The sequence below is a fragment of the Oryctolagus cuniculus genome, chromosome 12 (genome assembly GCF_964237555.1).
Source record: "Oryctolagus cuniculus chromosome 12, mOryCun1.1, whole genome shotgun sequence".
Classification (NCBI taxonomy): Eukaryota; Metazoa; Chordata; class Mammalia; order Lagomorpha; family Leporidae; genus Oryctolagus; species Oryctolagus cuniculus.
Window position 1 is genome coordinate 77,088,945 of NC_091443.1, and position 18,757 is coordinate 77,107,701.

Genomic DNA, 18,757 nt, shown 5'->3' on the forward strand with positions numbered 1-18,757 from the left:
TTCATCTGACAAAAGATTAAATCCATAATATATAAGGAACTTTCAAAACTGAACAACAGAAACACAAATAACTGAGTTAAGAAATGAACAAAGGATCTGAATAGACATTTGTCAAAAGAAGAAATACAAATGGCTAACAAGTACATAATGTTCAATATCATTAGCCACCAGGGAAATGAAAAATAAAAATCATGGTAGATTATCAATCATCAGTCACCTCACTCTAGTTAGAATGGCTATTTTCAAAAGGCAGCAAATAATAAATGCTGGTAGATATGGCAAACTGGGAACTCTCATACACTCTCAGTGGGAATGTAATACAAATTAGTACTTTCATTGTGGAAACAGTATGGATACTTCTCAAAAAACTAAAAGGTAGATCTTCCATATGACTCACCTTTCTCCATTCTGGGAATATATATCTGAAGAAAATGAAATCAAAATTCGAAAGAGATATCTTTACTCCCATGTTCATTGAAGCACTATTCACAAATAGCTAATATAAAATTAATCTAGGTGTCAATGGAGGAATGTATGAAGAAAATGTGGTATATATACACAACACAATATTATTCAGCCATATAAAGAATGAAATCCTGCCATTTTCAGCACAATGGAGTAAGTAAATGATACAGAAAGGCAAATACTGAATGTTTTCTTTCATCAGTAGGAAATTGATCTGAACTTGGAATAGTGATTATCAGTAGCTGAGAAGGTTGAAGGGGAGGAGAAGATAGGGGAGGTTTGATAAGTAGCAAGTTCCATTGTTTCACAGCACGTTGAGCAACTATATTTTACAGTGATGTATTAAACATTGTATGTATATGTTAAACTCTTTATTTAACATAGAGTTAATCATATGTATATAAAGTCAATTAGAAATATATCTCAGTAAAAAATAAGAGGGGTAATAAAGAGGGAGGAGGAAGTTTATTACTGTTAAGCTTTATATTTCTGCAAACAGTCTTATGGACTTACTTCTAAGGGTACAGTTTAAAAATTTGTCATGGGACTCCAAATCTCATTAAAACTGGTGGGAAAAATGCTATCTTAACTTTTAAAGTGATCATATTAAGTATTAAAGTGAACATATAGATAGGATTAAGTGTTACAGAGATCATACAAATATAGCATCAAGTGCCTGGTAATAATAATAGACAGAATTAAAAAGTATGAAATGTTCAACATGGGAAGCAGTCCACACAGCAGACTCATAGAATGATAATCACTTTAAGTAACACTCTGACCTCAGAATTAGCCCTTTCGGCTTCCTGGTCTGGCTGAAAGCCTGTGAAAGCATTTCAGGCATGAAAGCCAAGACACTGTGGCAAAAAATTATCTACATGAAGAATCTCTGTGAGACCCCAGCAGAAAGAAGGGGCCATCAAAGGATGTACTTTTTTCTCAAGGGAGGAGAGAACTTCCACTTTGCTTATGGCCTTGTCCAAATACTGATGGAGTTTGTGGTCACAAAAGGTTTCCATAAGCCTTGGCAGCTAATGGCAAGAGCCTCAGGTGATCACTGACATCATAAATAAGAGTATTAATTGTTAAATTAACAACAGAAGTCACTGTGAACTTACTCCCCATGTAGGATCTCTGTCCTTAATGAGTTGTACTATAAAAATTATAGTACAACTGCAAAACTTGTCCTCAAACAGTACTTTTTATGTTCTGTGTGTGTTGGGGGGGTGCAAACTGTTGAGATCTTTACTTAGTATAGAGTTGATCTTCTGTATAAAAACTAAAAATGAACCTCAATGAAGAATAGGATGGGAGAGGGAGTAAGTGGTGGGATGGAAGGTGGGGGTGGGAGGGCGGGTATGGGGGAAAAAACACTATATTCCTAAAGTTGTACCTATGAAATTTGCATTCATTAAATAAAAGCCTTGAAAAATAAATAAACACTGTATGAAGAATGAGAAGAGAGGAGGTGGTGGGTTCTAAACATAAAGAAAAACAAGGAAATACAAGTGATAATCATCCGATTTAGCCAGTTTATGTTATCTACATATGTTGAAATATTATACTCTTCCCCACAAAATGGACATTCTACATGAAATTATATGTATAAATATATGTTCATATATATATATACACATACCATACTCGATTTTTAGGATATATTGATAAATTGTTACATAGAAATAATTAATTCCCCCATCCTTTTAAGCATGCATTCCACTAAAGACATGATTGGTGAAGGAATTTGTTGAAACAGATTCTCAGGTGATCACTGACATCATAAATAAGATTATTAATTGTTAAATTAACAACAGAAGTCACTGTGCACTTACTCCCCATGTAGGACCTCTGTCCTTAATGAGTTATACTATTAAAATTATAGTACAGCTGCAAAACTTGTCTTCAAACAGCATTTTATATGTTTATTTGGGATGCTTGCATTCCATATCAGAGTGCTGGGGCTCTGGGCCCAACTCTGCTTTGGATTCCAGCTTCCTGATTCTGCACATCTTTGGAGACAACAGGTGATGGTGCAAATATTTGGATCTGCCCCCCGAAATGGAGGACCCAGTTTGAGTTCTAGGTTGCTGGCTTCATCCTGGCCTAGTCCCGTATTTTGTGGGTATTTGGTAGAGTGAACCAATGCTTGGAAGATAGCTCTGTCTTCTCTCCTCCCTCTCCCTCTCTTTCACCCATTCCCACTTCCTCTCCCTCCCTGCTCTTTCTGTTTCTCCTTGCCTTTCAAAAAAATGAAAATAAGCAAAGAAAAACATTTCAAAACATGCTATTAAGTGGGAAAATCTGACTTATATTACAATTTTATGTCATGGATAAGCTTAATGATTCAATATCCATGTTGGTTTACTACTATGTAATGTACAAATTGTGATGCAAATATGATACCACCAAGAATCCTTTGGTGTCATAAAAAAGTGGTGAAAGTACAACTTGTGACTGCTAAGGATCTTGGGAGTTAATGCAAATTCTACTTCTGTCTTCTCTTTTCCATATCACTCTGCAGAAATCCTAAGTGTCTGTGATGTTAAACATATAATGTAACTTGCTTTGATTGAATCTGTTTACTAAAAATATGGAAGACATGTAGTATAGTTCTATATGTCATGATAATTAGTGATAATATTCTAATGTAGTCCACTGTAGGCATCAGAAATAATTTTATGTATAGCTGTCACAACTCACTAGCCTCTCCAGATTTATAAATTCTTCACAGTGATCTATTGAGCTTAATAGAATGAGTGCATAATTATATTATTGTAACAATATTAAAGTCCTGTTCAGAAACTAGAGATAAATTTCAATCAAAAGTTTAAAGTCAGTCAAGCCATATATTTATAAGTCTGCCTTTTTCTTCCACTGCTTTACCTTGACATGCCTCAAGAATAGATTCCTTTAAGGGAGGAAGACTGCCAAGGAGTTTCCGGTGGTAGTCAAGACTGTCATGTTCATCCTTTAGCTTTTAGCTCATTCTGGCAATCTGAAGTAATTTTTATTTTAGTTCTGCATGTTTTAACATTTGTTGCTTTTCAAACATAAAAGTAGAGCAGTGACTCTTGGAAACACCTTAGGATAACATGCATATGTGCTTGGAGGGCTCTAGTAGTAAGTGGATTCACCATGAGAGTTTATTCTAAGTTATATCCACAGTAGCATTGTCACTCAACAAAGTATAGTTGCACGTCTTGTTAAAAGGTAAGTATGTGGTACTCTTCAGCTCAGGGTAATGGATCTGATCACATCAGAACACAAAACAGTTATATGTGGCAACAGAAACTAACACACATTTTTCAGAGTTTTGAGTTTTCTGAGCCACAATGGGAGTCTTCAGATATCCTAGACTTATAAACTCATCAGTGTTTTAGCAATAACAGTCACAGAAGCCATCATTCTTCCAGCTTAATTGTACAGTTCAGTAGAAATATCTGCCTTTGTGTTTTTGCGTATTCAAAAATGAAATATGAAATGAATTTTCTAAGAAGGATACTCACAAAATAAATGATCAGAATAATTTGCTTTTATATTGTAAAGAATTGTATCTATTGAGTATGAACTTTATCTGTGAAGCATGAAAAGTTATTATTGTAGTTTGTTAACTTCAAGGTAGACTGAGATCATCATAGACCACATGGCTACATTCTGTTTTCTCAAAGTGACAGTTGTAGAATTCAGGCAGCCAGGTGACATAATGAGTTTAGCAGGAGGCAAATGTAATTCAGAAGATGTGGGGGGAGCAAAAAGGCAGAATTGGAAAATTGACTGTACTAAATAAAATTGTGCGCACAATGAGATAGATCCAAGAAATTTGTATGATAGTAGATATATATATATATATACATATAGTTATATAGATATATTTACAGAGAGTAGGACTTAACAGTACTGACTTACTGACTTTATAAGATTTGAGTTCTGCATACTTGGTAAATGTGACTTTGGGAAATATTTAAAAGAAAATTTCATACACATACATCTTTGTACATTAAACTTGGTCTCTATCCTTGGGAGAATCAATGTTCAAGGACTAGTTCCTACAATAATAATTTTAGGTCATGCACTGTAATAGATTGAAGAAAATCCGGGGCCAGCACTGTGGCTCACTTTGTTAATCTTCCAACTGCGGCGCCGGCATCCCATATGGGTGCCGGGTTCTAGTCCCTGTTGCTCCTCTCCCAGTCCAGCTCTCTGCTGTGGACCAGGAAGGCAGTGGAGGATGGCCCAGGTGCTTGGACTCCTGCACCTGCATGGGAGACCAGGAAGAAGCACCTGGCTCCTGGCTTCAGATCAGCGTAGCACCGGCCATGGCAGCCATTTGGGGAGTGAACCAACGGAAGGAAGACCTTTCTTTCTGTCTCTCTCACTGTCTATATCTCAACTTGTCAAATAATAATAATAATAAAATATGTAAAAAAAATCCTCCACTTCAGAACCAAAAACAAAACAAAACAAAACCAAAGAGTGATCGAAATTTATAAAAAGAGAGATTAGAAAGACAAGCCTGACTTTGTATTTAGTTTAGCCTATGGGATGCCATTCAATGAAAAAGGAAACCTGAGGTAGTATTTGGCTCACGTGACCTGAGTGTTTTCCGTCCTCACTTAACTCTGATCCTCCTGTTTGGCAGTGACATCTTACTAAAGTCACCCCATTTGACCTTCTCTTTTGCATGTTGTGTGACCTTGTGGACAGAGTAAGAAACAAGACATTCCTCGGGAGGAACAGGGACCAACTACCAAGAATTTGGATTTTTGGCCCCAACTTATTACCCTGATGGTCACTATTATTGATGAGGATAAAACTGCCTACACACCTGTCCTGAATCAGTAAGTACACTGCTTTGGAAATGAATGGATTTTATGACGTTAGTTTAAACTAGGTGTTTTAGGCACAGCTTATGCTGCCATGATAATGGCAAGCTTGTCCAGAATTGAACAGTAAAAAGAGCAGTTCTCTGCTTGTATGGTGGAGATGTGAGTGATAATATGGACTTTGTGTTTGAGGCCCATAAGGTATGATTCTTTGGATATGGACAGAGATACCTCCCAATATTTGATTCTTATTTGATATAAATGTTTCTTCTTTCTTCTAATTCCTTTCATAACTATACCACTGTCTCAAAAAAGAAGTATACTCCCCTCATAACTTTAAAGAATGTTGACAAGCTAGTGTTAAGCACATTCCATTACAGCTTTTTAATAGTCACAGTTTGTCCAAAACAAGCTTTCAAAATTGTTGTGCATATTGGTTTTAAAAATTTAATGTGGTATTTAATAGAACACGTCCATTTCAGCAAATTACATCCTAAAGTCTGTGCCTCCAAAACAAAGTAAATGGGTTAAAATTCATGGTTATTCATGATCTTATCACAATGGCACCAGCTATGATACCTGGAAAAAATTATCTAATTTCCCTGGATCTCAGTTCTTCTCCTAAGTAAAATAAGGACATATCACCCATGATTTCTGAGATCCAATTCAACTTCAATGCTGCACATTTAGTTTTTATTTCACACCCACACACTAAAGGCAGTACAAGCAAAATAACAGTAAAATGCCAACCAGGCACATGCTCTCCAGATAAAAGGGAGGTTATCCTGACATATTGGTGGGAGCAGAAATGATGTGGGCAGAAATATACACCAAGAATGAAGTAGAACAAAGAAGCAAGTTCAAACTCAAAGGTTCCATTATTTCTTGTTCTTTACATGGGTCAAGACAGGGTCAAAGTTTATGTTGAATCTAATTATAATTCCAATTGCAGGTATACTAAATTTAATTTCCCATTGTTCACCCTTTCTGACTCTTAACTACCCATTTTTACCTGCCCCAAACTTCTCATAATTCTGGAGAAAATGGTCCTGTCTTTGATAAGCAACCAACACAGTGTCAGCTTTGGCTTTTCGTTCTATTCTCCCTCTTCCCCCAAACCCAGTGTTTCCATTGACCTTTTCTTCTGGTGGTCATACTGTGTTCTGGTGATTTTCTGTAGGACTTTGCTCTTTTATTCTCTTCCGTTCAGCCCAGTAGATCTCTTAATCCATGCCATGTCTGCATCCTGTCGTGGGACATAGGAAGTCATTCCCAGACCTCTGGAAGCTCTTTGGAATAGAATATCTTGTCTTTTAACTTGGTGGCCTTTTCTTGAGAACAAAGTAGATTTCTTAAAGATCAGTAAATCAACAGTTTGTTTCAAGACAGTGCCCTCAGGCTGGCATAGGCCATCTGATAAATGACTGTGATTGAAAACAATATTTGCTGAGAAAAGCAAATTAAAATTTCTTGGAAACGGTTTTGTGTTTAATCAAAGAAATTGCACAGACTGCTTCTTGAAACCTATGTCCCATATCCGAATGCCTGCTTCCAAACCCAGATATCAGGCTTCTAATCTAGCTTCCTGCTTATGTGCCTGGGAGACAGCAGGTGGTAACCCACATGGGAGACCCAGCAGGAGTTTCTAGCTCCTAGCTTTGGCCCAGTCTACCTGCTATTGAAGTCATTTGGGGAGTGAAGCAGAAGATGGGGGACAACTCTGTCTTTCTTTCTCTCTATCCCTATGCCTTTCAAATAAGTAAATCTGTTTATTAATTTTTTAAAATTTTACTTAAAGATGTATTTATTTATTTGAAATCCAGAGTTAGAGGAAGAGAGAGAGAGAGAGAGAATTTTCCATCTGCAGGTTGACTCCCCAAATAGCTACAACCAGAGGAGCTGGGCTGGTCTCAAGCAAGGAGCTTCTTCCAGATCTCCCATGTGCATTCAGGGGCCCAAGGACTTGGGCCATCTTCTGCTGCTTCCCCAGGCCATTAGCAGGGAGCTGGATTAGAAGTGGAACAACTAGGACTTGAATCGGATTCCATATGGGATGCTGACATTGCTTTACCTGCTGCTCCACAGCATGGGCCCCCTCCGCTAAGTAAATCTTAAAAAAAAAATCAAATCCTTAACATTTGCCAACTATATTAAGTCAGGGTATGAACAGTGAAATATACATTATAAAATCATAGAATAAATTAAAATTTCCCAGATTAATTTTAAAGTTATAGCATGAAAAATGCATAATAGTTATACTTAATTTTCATAACTGTATTAAAGGAAATAGAACAAGGGCTGGCATTGTAGCACAATGAGTTATGCTGACACTTGCAATGCCTGGGTCTACTTGGGCCCCTGCACTCGTGTTGAAGACCTGGATAGATTTCCGGGTTCTCAGGCCTGGTTGTTGCGGCCATTTGGGGAATGAACCAGCAGAGGAAGATCTATTCATTTGTTTGAAAACATTTGGATTTGTTTCAAAACTAGAGATCTATGAATATTTATTTATAAATTTTTGTATAGATACATCCTTTCATTTCTCTTAGGTTGTGGGAAGGTATTTAGTGTTAACTAAAAACTATCAAACTGCTTTCTGGATTGACTACATTGTACTAAAACTTGGTATGATTAGTCTTTTAAATGTGGCCACTTTAATAGGAGTAAAATAATATCTTACTATGATTTTATTTTGTGCTTTCTTGATTTCTTATGCAATGGCCATCTTTTTATGTGCTTAGCTGAAATTTATGTCTTCTTTGGTGATGTTTATGTTATAATCATTTTCCCATTTTTAAATTGGGATGTTTATCTTCTTATTATTGAGTTGTAATGCTCCTCTATATATTCTAGATAAAAGTATTTTGTCAGATATAAACATTGCAGTATTTTCGTCTATTCTGTAACTTTCTTTGTTATTTTCTTACAAGAGCCTTTAGGAGAGCAGTTTTTAAAAAACTGTGTTGATAGAGTAATCCAATGTTTTGATTAGTTTTTTATATTGTGGGCTTATTGTATCCTATTTGAGAAATCTTTATAATAATCTTGCAACATCACAATTTTCTGCTAGACACCTGAGGCTGAGGTCTGTGTTTCATGTCAAGTCAATTCCTGTATAAACTATGATAAGAGAGTGTATGTTTCTTTGGGTGCACTTAGAAAAGTTTAATATTTTTCTGTTCTACTGAAGTACTGAAAGTATACTTCCCATGTTACATAGCTTTGGCACTGATATTGAAAATCAACTGACAACATATACAAGAGTTTAATTCTATTCTCCGTATTCTATTCCATGGACCTATATGCATATAATTGTGCCAGTACCACACTTCTTGTTTGCTGTAGTTTTATAATATATCTTAAAACGTTATGAGTTTTACTTTAATATTTCTTAAAAACTGATAAAAAAAAGTCCAGCCCCTTTGCAGTTCCATTTAAATTTTGGATGTTTGTAAATTTCTACATGGAAAAATGCCTACTGGACTTTTGAATGGAAATGTATTGTGTTAATCTGGGGAAAACTAAAAACATAAAAACATTGAGTAATACTATTCAGGCACATAGTATATTCATATATCTCTATTTTTAAAAAGATTTTACTTATTTATTTGAGAGAGCTACAGTGAGAGGAAGATACAGAGAGAAAAGTTTTCCGTCTGCTGGTTCACTCCCCAAATGGCCACAAAAGTCAGAGCTGAGCTGATCAAAACCCAGGAGCTAGGAGCTTCCTCCAGATCGCCCACGTGGGTGCAGGGGCCCAAGCACTTGGGCCATCTTCTACTGCCTTCCCCGGCCATAGCAGAAAGCTGGACTGAAAGAGGATCAGCTGGGACTAGAACCTGTGCCCATATGGGTTGCCAGTGCTGGAGGTCGAAGATTAATCTACTGTGCCACCACGCTGGCCCTCATATACCTCTGTTTCTTAAGATCTTTAATTTCTTGAAGCAATATTTGTCATTCTAGTGAACATGTTTTACACATCACTTATTAATTTTGTTTCTGAGTATTTGATATTTTTATTTTTTCATCAATTATATTTTACTTCAATTTACCATTGATGTTGGTAGCATATATATTAGTATATATTTCTCTTTTTTAAAAAAATATTAATTTATTTGAAAGGCAGAGTTACAGAGAAGGAGAGAGAGAGAGAGAGAGAGAGAGAAAAGCAAAGAGATCTTCTATCTGCTGGTTCACTCCCCAGATGTGAACAGTGGCTGGGGCTGGGAACCCAGGGATCTGTTCAGGTTTTGCATCTGAGTGGCAGGGGCCCAAGCATTTGGGCCATCTTCTGCTGCTTTCCCAGACATACCAGTAGGAGAGCTGGATTGGAAGGGGAGAAGCCAGGACTCTATCCACTGCCCATATGGGACACAGGCACCACAGCAGCAGCTTTACTTTCTGCGCCACCACACAGACCTCCACATATTTATCTTGTACCTTCAGCCTTTGAAAATTTCTTTCATTTTTGTATATTTGTTAGGATTATTTAAATGAATGATCTTCTTGTCTAATATAAAGAGAGCTTTACTCCTTTCTTTGCAATCTGGGATTTATTTATTATTTGTCTTTCCTTGTTGTTATTGCTAGAATATTCAATACAATCTTGAATAAAATGAGTAAGAGTATACATCTTTACCTTATTCCAAATGTTAAATGATTTTCATGAAAAGTCCTTCCTCAACTTGACAGAGATCTGTTCTATTATTCTGGAAGTGTTTTTTTTTAGTATGACTAAGTATTGGATTTTTGTTAAATACCCTTTCTGTTTATATTATGATAATCATATACTTTGACTTTTCAAATATATTCATATAGTTTGCACTTATTGGTTTCTAAATGATAAGCCTTGGTAGGACCAACTCTACATGATGTGTAATCTTTCTTATATATTATTAAATTTTATTTGATATGATTTTGCTACAAATTTTTGCCTCTGTGTTCATGAGGACTTTGGGTTATGGTTTTCTTATAATGTCATCTTTTGGTTTTTAGGTTAGTGTAATTGTATAGGCTTTAAGAGTGAGTTGAGGAACATTACCTTCATTTTGTTTCTCTGCAAGAGTATTTGTTGAATTTATAATTTTCCATATTGAGTGTTTGATACAATTTCACAGAGAAGTTATCTGGTCCTGGAGTTTCCTATGTAGAAATTTTCTAAGATTTTTATTTGAATTGAGAGACAGAGAAGATAGAGAGAGAAAGAGAGAGAGAGAGAGAGAGAGTCACTTATCCGCTGGTTCACTTCCCAAATGAATGCTTGCAGTACCAGTCCGGGTGTTCCACATGGGTGGAACATGAAAGGAGCCCAATTACTGTGGCATTGCTGCTGCTTCAGAGTCTGCACTGACTGGAAGCTGGAGTCAGCAGTCAGACCCAGGTTTTGAACCCAGGCACTTCGATGTGAGATACAGATCTCTTTACTACTAGGCTGAAGACACACTCCAGGCAGGATGTTTTTAAACTAAAAGTCCCATTTCTTTATTATGCGGACTGCTATTTGGGTTAACGACGTGTTCTTGATTAAGCTTTTGCAGTCTTTATAAGAATTGTCCATTTAACCTAAGTGGTCAAATTTCTTATTGTGTATAGTCACTCCTGCCATTCACTTTTTATTTCTTAACGTGTATAAAATCCGTTTCCCCTTTATTGTACTTGGTATTTATATTTTTTTGTTTGTTTGTTTTCTTTCCTTTGTCCTGTGCAACTGATTAGGCACTTGTGAATTGCGTTGGCTGTTGGAGGAAAAAAATGCACCTTTGGGTTTCAAGTGTCTGAATTATTTTTTTGGTTTTAGGTTCAATTGAGTTCTTCTCTTTTCTTTATATTATGGCCTTTCTTCTGTCAGTGGCCTAACTCATCAGTGATCATAGCCGTAATCCAGTGAGAAGATGATAAAGAATTAGAGTTGGGTTTGTGAAACATTAAGGTGATAAATCAATGGGTCTTTTAGACAAACTGCCTTGAATAGAGTGTTAGGGAAGAGAAGTAGAGACAATGAAAATACGACATCTGCAGAGGTACTGTTATCTGTGATGAGAAATACAGAGGAAAGCCTTAATTTGAGGAAGTGCATAGTGACTTATGTCAGGATTTATAAAGATTTAGTGACCTGTCTGTCTTCCAAGTAGTATCAGTACATGTATACACATAGGATAGCCCTTTAAATTGGTATCAAATACAGTATATAGGTGAGATTCATTATCTGTGCCTAAAAGTAAGAAACCTCATCACTTTTTAAAGCAGTTCAAAAATTATACTCTTACTTCATTTAACTATGTGACTTTACATTACTTTTTTTTAATGTTGACCAAAATAGAAGCAGAAATATGCTTCATCCATTGTTATTCCATTCACTTGTATGCAGTATATTATCTGAAATTTCTTTAAGCTTCCTCCGAAAATACAGATACAGTGAAATATCAATTTATTTTCTTTTTACATTAAGAATGTAAATTAGGAAATATTCAATGTTTGGAGTAGAAAAACGGATGAATTTTAAAAAGATGTTCTGTTTCATTTGCAAAGATTAAGTATACTGCTTTTATTTTCTCGGGGCTTTGGGATGTGCCACAGTATTATTTTCAAATTCTTTCCAAATATATTTCATTTATTGCAGTGAGGAAGATTGAGTTTAAGCTACTTTGATCAGGGATTTGCATCTTGTATTTACTGGTTGGAAAATAATGTGCAAAATACTAAAACCATGGAATTTTGTTGGCACTACAGCTTTCCTGAGTTATTTTTATTTAAGAAGTTATTACTCACAGAACCAAAAAGTATACAAAGTATAAAATAGTGTATCATATATCTATCACTGAAATCCAACAATTTACAGTGTTTTATCTCTTGCTTTTTCATTTTATTTTTCTCCTTTCTGAATTATTTTAAACAAGTCTCAGAGGTATATAATTCCATCCCTCCACTCTTAATTATTGATTTTTAAAATTGTGGCCACTTCCCTGCATCTCAAAATATCACATCACAACTAATAATATTAATATCATGATAATTGTATAATTACCATTCTGTAGTCAAATGTTCCCAATTTTCTTTTTTTAATACTATTTTATATTTGATATTTTTCATTCAGGGGCCAAATAAGGTCCACCAACTTCTAGATTATTGCATTTAAGTTCTTGTGGTGCCTTTCCTTTTGCTCTTCCAAGTCATTGCTCCCCATGGTTGGACATTAGTTCTAGAAGTTAACTTCCTGGCTGATATCTTCGCCATTACAAACTCCATCAACATTTCCTGGAATGCTTTCATTTACTTACAATCATTTCAACACCAACGATTTCATTACAGTCTTAAAAACTGTGGTTTTATAATGTTGTCATTTCTTCAACATGTATTAGTTATAATTATTTGTAAATAAAAGATTTCCTTTATTAATAAGGCTTTTTGTTATCTTGATATGTAGCAAGTACAGGAAAGATAGGATCAATATTTGATCCTTTCTTTTAGCCTAAAATTTTAAATGCCATTCTTTTCTTTACTGCTTCATTTTTAAAAACTTCCATTAACACCTTGATTTCGATTTAATAAATATGTACTGAGTATTTAATTATACCAGGCACTATACAAAATTGGTGTCACAGAAATTTAATTCAGAAAATAAATGTAGGCAAAATTAATCCCGAGTCAGAATCTGGTTTATTACTGTGTTGCTACATTCAAAAGTCATTCTGGAATTAAATTCCTTGCCCTACAGGCCTTTATTGATATAACCTAACAAGGCAAAAAAAAAAAAAAATAGGTATAAGAAAAACTACATTCACTCAACTCAGAAATCCAGAGAATGAGAGTTGACAAAGAGCATAGACATGGAAAAGTTCCAAGTTTGGAGATGACTGTAGTAAGATCTGAAATTAAGAAGAGGTTAATGTGGAGTATAAGCAGAAGCTAGGAAGTAAACAGAATTGAAGAAGAAGAATGTAATTGTCTATGGACAAAGAGAGAAATGGAAAGGAAAGCAGAATAAGAGTGGCAGAGTTGGTGAAGTCAGTGAAGATCCCCATCTCTGGCTACTTCCTGCCCTCCTCAGAGCTTGCTTCACCTTTTGGCCCAAGGTTCTGTGAGGCCTGAAACCTCCTAGAGTTCTCTGCATATTAAACCAAGTTCAGCTTCTCTGTTTCAAACACAGTATGACAAGAGAGTTTAGACTGTTTCTTCCACTACTTAAAGCATTCTTTTAAAATTATCTATTAATTATTTGTCATTATTTGAGTCTCTAACTCTTGTAACCAAAGTTGAATAAATAAGTATGATATTACATGGACCAACACATGTACTCTAATATAATTGTAATGAGACTGATGTTGACGGATGAAAGAATGCCTTAATTTGAATTTTCAGGATCTATGCAAACAGGTCCATTCCTACAAGGAATCAATACTGCAGACCTGGGATTTATAGTGGGAAAGAGAATAGCCGGAAAATCCAAACATCGATGCTGAAATGCTTGGCTGACATGAAAATTAGAAGTGATTTTGCAAGTTCTTGCTTAGGTTAATTATAGCCCTTTTGAGTTTTAAAGCAAATCAGATATTTCGCCACAAGGCAATATTTTGTGTAGAGAGGATGAGAATATTTTCTAAGTGCACAAGAGTGTGGTTGTAAGAATGGTTTGTACTTATACAAACACTTTTGAAAACTTCAATTTTCTACCTCCCTGACTGCACATAACAGAGGAAAGAGAAAGAGAATGATGATTTGGAGTTTTTCAAGGTCTTACGCTTGCTGAAAGTTTTAGACACAACTAGATATTTTATGTCATAGATATGAGCATCATCCTATTGGGACTTATGGAAATTAACTGGAACCAGACATTGTATTAAACATTTGTACAGTTTAATATTTAATCATATATTTGATTTTAATGATGTTAGTGCTGTTATCATCCCCCCAAAATGTAGCTGATGAAATTTCAGCCTGGAGGGAGTTTAGGAAGCTCTCAAAATCACACATCAATCAAGAGGCAAATCAGAATCTAGGAAACCTTTGAAATTAGCATGATTCATTGTAAGGAAAATGGACCTCAATCCTCTTGTTGAAAATAAAATTTTCTTATGTTTTCATGATTAATCTAGATCTGGTTAGCTACTCACAACAATATAAAGTTCAAGATGTTAAGTGGTACCAGTTGCAATTAAATACAAATGAATAGAAAAACACAATGAAATTTCCATTTATCAGAGAAAAATGTTAACATATATTATATACTCACTGGCCTCATCAGAAGCAGAACTCGGTTTAACATGTGGAAAACTCTAGGAAGTTTCATACCTCACAGAACCTTGGGCCAAAAGTTGAAGCGAGCTCTGAGGAGGGCAGAAAGTAGCCACATTTGGGGATCCTCACTTGGACGTCTCTTTCTTTCTCCAAACCCAGGAATTTTTGTTAGTATCTCACTTAAAAGGCCTTCTAATCCTTTCTCTCTTTCCAAGCCTTCAGGGACTCCTAGAACCTATATGTTGGATCATTTGATTGTATCCTGTAGATTCCCAGCAGTGTTTTTTAGTTTTCTAATTTCCTCTTCTTGCTTTTGTTTTTGATCCTATAATTTCCTGTGTTTTGTTTTGTCTTCTAAGTCGGATATTCTTTCTTCTGCTTCACTGATTCTGTTGTTAAGGCTTTCCATTGCATTTTTTAATTTGTTCTATTGAATTCTTCATTTCATTTTGCTTTTTCTTTAAGATCTCAATTTCATGGGCAAAATTTTCTTGCATGTCCTGTATAGATTTTAGTAGTTTCGTGTATTTGCTTCTGTTTATTTCTATGTACTCTTATAATCAATTTTTTGAATTCCATTTCTTGCATTTATTCCATCTCATCATCTTCACAATCTAATATTGAAGTGTTGTGTTCTTTCTGGGGCTGTTATGTTGTCTTTGTAAGGCTGCCACAAAATACACCAAACACCGGAGTAAGGGAAAGGGTTTATTGGGGGAAATCTGACAGACTGGAGGGAAGGGGCAAAAAAGGAAAAGAGAGAGAAGGAGAATGTAAGAGACAGATCCAGAGAGAGATCAAGAGACACAGAGAGATCAGGAGACGGAGAGAAAGAGAGCGAGAAAAAAGAGAGACATGTGTTCAGGATCAGGTCCCTTAAAATTTTGCCAGGGGGCAGGCAGAGAGGTAGGAGCACCAAATCCCATTAGGATGGGGTTGGAGCTGACACCAGATGTTGGGCAATGTGGCCACCTGGCATCCAGCAATGGTGGCCGGGGCTATAGCCTAGGATGGTGTCAGGGTATAGATTGCACCATAGATAAGACTGAGCCATTTTACTAACAGTCGTCCTTTTTCTTGTTTCTTGAATTGGTGTGTTTGTTGTTCTGCATTTGTGGAGATACATGTTGGTCTCTTCTTGGTTTTGTTGCTGTGGTGCCTTTTATCTTTGTACTATTGCCTCTGTAGATAAGTGGAGTGTCTCTCTCAGTGAATATCTATAGGCTTGCAGTGGATGTGGCCAGGGAGCTCTGATAAGTTCTCCAGGGTGAAGAGTGTGTCTAAGTTGACATATCTAGTTTTGGCGTAGTAAATCTCCTCTTTTTTTTTTTTTTTTTTTAATCAGAAGGGAAGTTTATTCTGCTCAGCTGATCTCCTCTCCTCAAAGAAGACCAGTGCCTGAGCACTAGCCCCAGTGTGTATAATATTCGTCCACTCTGCCCTAAGGACCACACAAAGGATCTGTACAGTCCTCAGTGTAAGCTCAGATTCTCCAGCAATGTCCCTCACCAAGGAACCAGGAAGCCCTCAGCATGTGGATTCTCCCACAGTGATTGCCCAAAGTCCCAGCCACTACATGAGTCCTCCCACACAGCCTCTTTTTTTTTTTTTTTTTTTTTTTTTTTTCCACAGTCCTGGCACAGAAGCCTCCCACAGTCAGGAGCTCCCAGCACACTGTTAGTTCTCCCCACCAGAGTCAGGAGTCTCCACGCAGCTGGTTGCTGGACACGGACACAAGCTGGCGCAGCTGTTAGGAATGTCTAAAATGGTCCCTTCTCTATCAGCTTGTTACAGGACACCACTGTAAAGTGATGGGGGGAGAGAAACAGGTCTCTCCTTCTTTTTTTCTCTAGTTTGGCAGGTACAATACCCCCCATGTAGCTCCAAGTCGGGTTCCCTCTAGACTCTTCTGAGACTTTAGCACCAGTGGCACCAGTGGCTTGGGCTGCTGGGGTCTGGTCTCACCTCACTTTCCAATGCTGGTGCATAGGCTCTCGCCTGCTGGAGTCTTAAATTGTGGGCATCCGCACCCTCCAGCTAGGTCCACAATATCCCTCTATTTTTGGTAGAGTTTCCTCTGCTGTTTTCTCCCTAAACTCTTTCCTGAGACTGCAGTCTCTCCACTTTTTTTAAACTCCCTTCTCCTGGACTAGAGCAGTAAACTCCCTCTTTACTCCACCAGTTTAGAACGCCACCAGTTCCAATATCGTTGAGCAAGACAAAGCCCTGAGATTTTAGGAAAGCTTTGCAAACTCTTTCAGACTGTTTTCTAAATTGTAAAAAATTATTAAGTTGTAACTCATGGGACCATCCTCAGAATTCAAGGACATTCTGCATAAAAAGTACCTGGCCTGATACCTGCACTGAGTAACTGTTCCTCATGCGGTGCTTGTCTCTGCTCTCCCACAATGGGAACAGAAAAACTACTTCTGCCCCAGTTTCTAATCCAGAAGTACTGTGGCAGTCTAAGATATAGTTTTCTGAACTTATTAAACTCTTCTACCCAGGACAATACACAAATTACAAATACTTAGTCAAACTCTGGTGCTCTCCACCTTTGCCTTTTCATTGTCTTACAAAAATGCTGATTTCAATCCTTAACCTAGTTCCATGCCAAGTTTTACTTTTCTTGTTAAATACATGCTTACTTAAAGGTCAGGTTCATTAAAATAATATCATAACTGACTAATATGAATATAAATAAAACAAATGGGTTAAAAGATGATTGGTTTTAAATGGTGTTAGTAATTCACTTGTCTTATGGAACCCAGGTTCTCTACAGGAAGTATTCAATCAAATGAGTTCGTATGCCAAAGCTTAAGTTGATTTTTCACCCTTAATTGCGATGTTAGGATATGTTTTAGTCTTTTAGTTTCTATTTATACAGCTTTAATTTGTGAAACCAATTTATAGTATTCATTCTTCTTGGCTGTTCTTTCTGTTCAGAATAATGGCAGTTAATTGCAGTAATGCATGTCAAGTATTCTTCAATCAGAACACATTAACAAAGGCTGTTTTTTGTAATCTGAAAAGAGCAAGGCAAACTAAATGCCCCTTGAATTTTAGCTATGCTAATGAAGCCTTAGTCACGTACATGACAGGCAATAACACAGAACAATTGTTTACTCATTTATAACAATGAACATACTTTTCTTCAAAGACAAACTGCATATCAAAATCATATTTCACTTTTAATGGATTCTAATTTTATCTGTTGTGACTAATGAATCAGTATTATCAAATTTGGCAGTTTTAGATTATGTTTTCCTTATTTCACTAAGAGAATTGTGAGATAATAAATTAGATTACACATTGTTGTGTCTCATAAGATTCAAGTTTTAAACATTTATGCTTTGTATTAATTGCTGCAAATTAACAAGAGACATTCTCATAATGTTGAAATGGATCACTTATTTCATTAAACATCCTACCTATAAATAATAAAGTTAGACTATGACTGCACTGGAAATGAAAAAAAGGTGGAACTATACATTAGAGAATTTAATTTGTTTACAGGAAAGCCTCACAAATTAATATTAGTATGTGAAGGGATAACTTTAAAATTTACATCTAAGTATGTATATGTGATAGGACCTGGGTATTTAATATATTTATGTGTACTTGAATAAGTATATAAAATAATTCCTACCAGTTTAGGAACATTTGTGGAAAATTACAGTGCATCTCAATTCTGTTTCTGTCATAATTTAGAACCTACTTGTAATTAGAATATAAATTGTTAATGTCTCTCTTGGGATTTCTAAGATGTATGGAACCAGCTTATTATGGTAAGTGCATGAGAAATTTCCTCCACAATTAAAGTTACTGACATTAATTTCATTTATACCTTTTATCCCCCTATAATAAAATTAGCAAAACAAACATAAGCTTGCATTCAGTTTCTGTGATGATTTTCTCATGTTAGAAATCAATGGAATCTAAACAATGTGTTCCCTCTAAGTCTCATTTATAGTTAGTATTTTGTTATCTCCAGCAAGTATTTATTCCATGCTTAACATGTGCCAGTGTGCATACAAATTATTTACATATAAAATTCCGCTTAATTTTCATAGTAGTCCTAGAAAAACTCCCAAGTTGGAGTTGTTATCATCCCCACTTGACAGATAAGGAAATTTAGTTTTAAAAAGATTACCTACTATCCCACTGGTTAAATTAGCTAAGTAGCAGAGGGGAAATCAAATCTCTATCTTTTGGATTGTATTGAGGTTTAGATA

General features: G+C 36.0%; 1 protein-coding gene across 1 annotated transcript in view; it reads left to right on the forward strand.

Moving 5' to 3' along the window:
• UNC13C (unc-13 homolog C) overlaps nucleotides 1-18,757 on the forward strand; it is a 656,715-nt gene that overhangs the window by 389,913 nt on the left and 248,045 nt on the right. Inside the window, exon 17 of the mRNA XM_017348010.3 lies at nucleotides 5,170-5,303. Within this exon, the coding sequence (XP_017203499.2) occupies nucleotides 5,170-5,303 (134 nt within the window). The remainder of the gene's footprint in view (nucleotides 1-5,169; nucleotides 5,304-18,757) is intronic.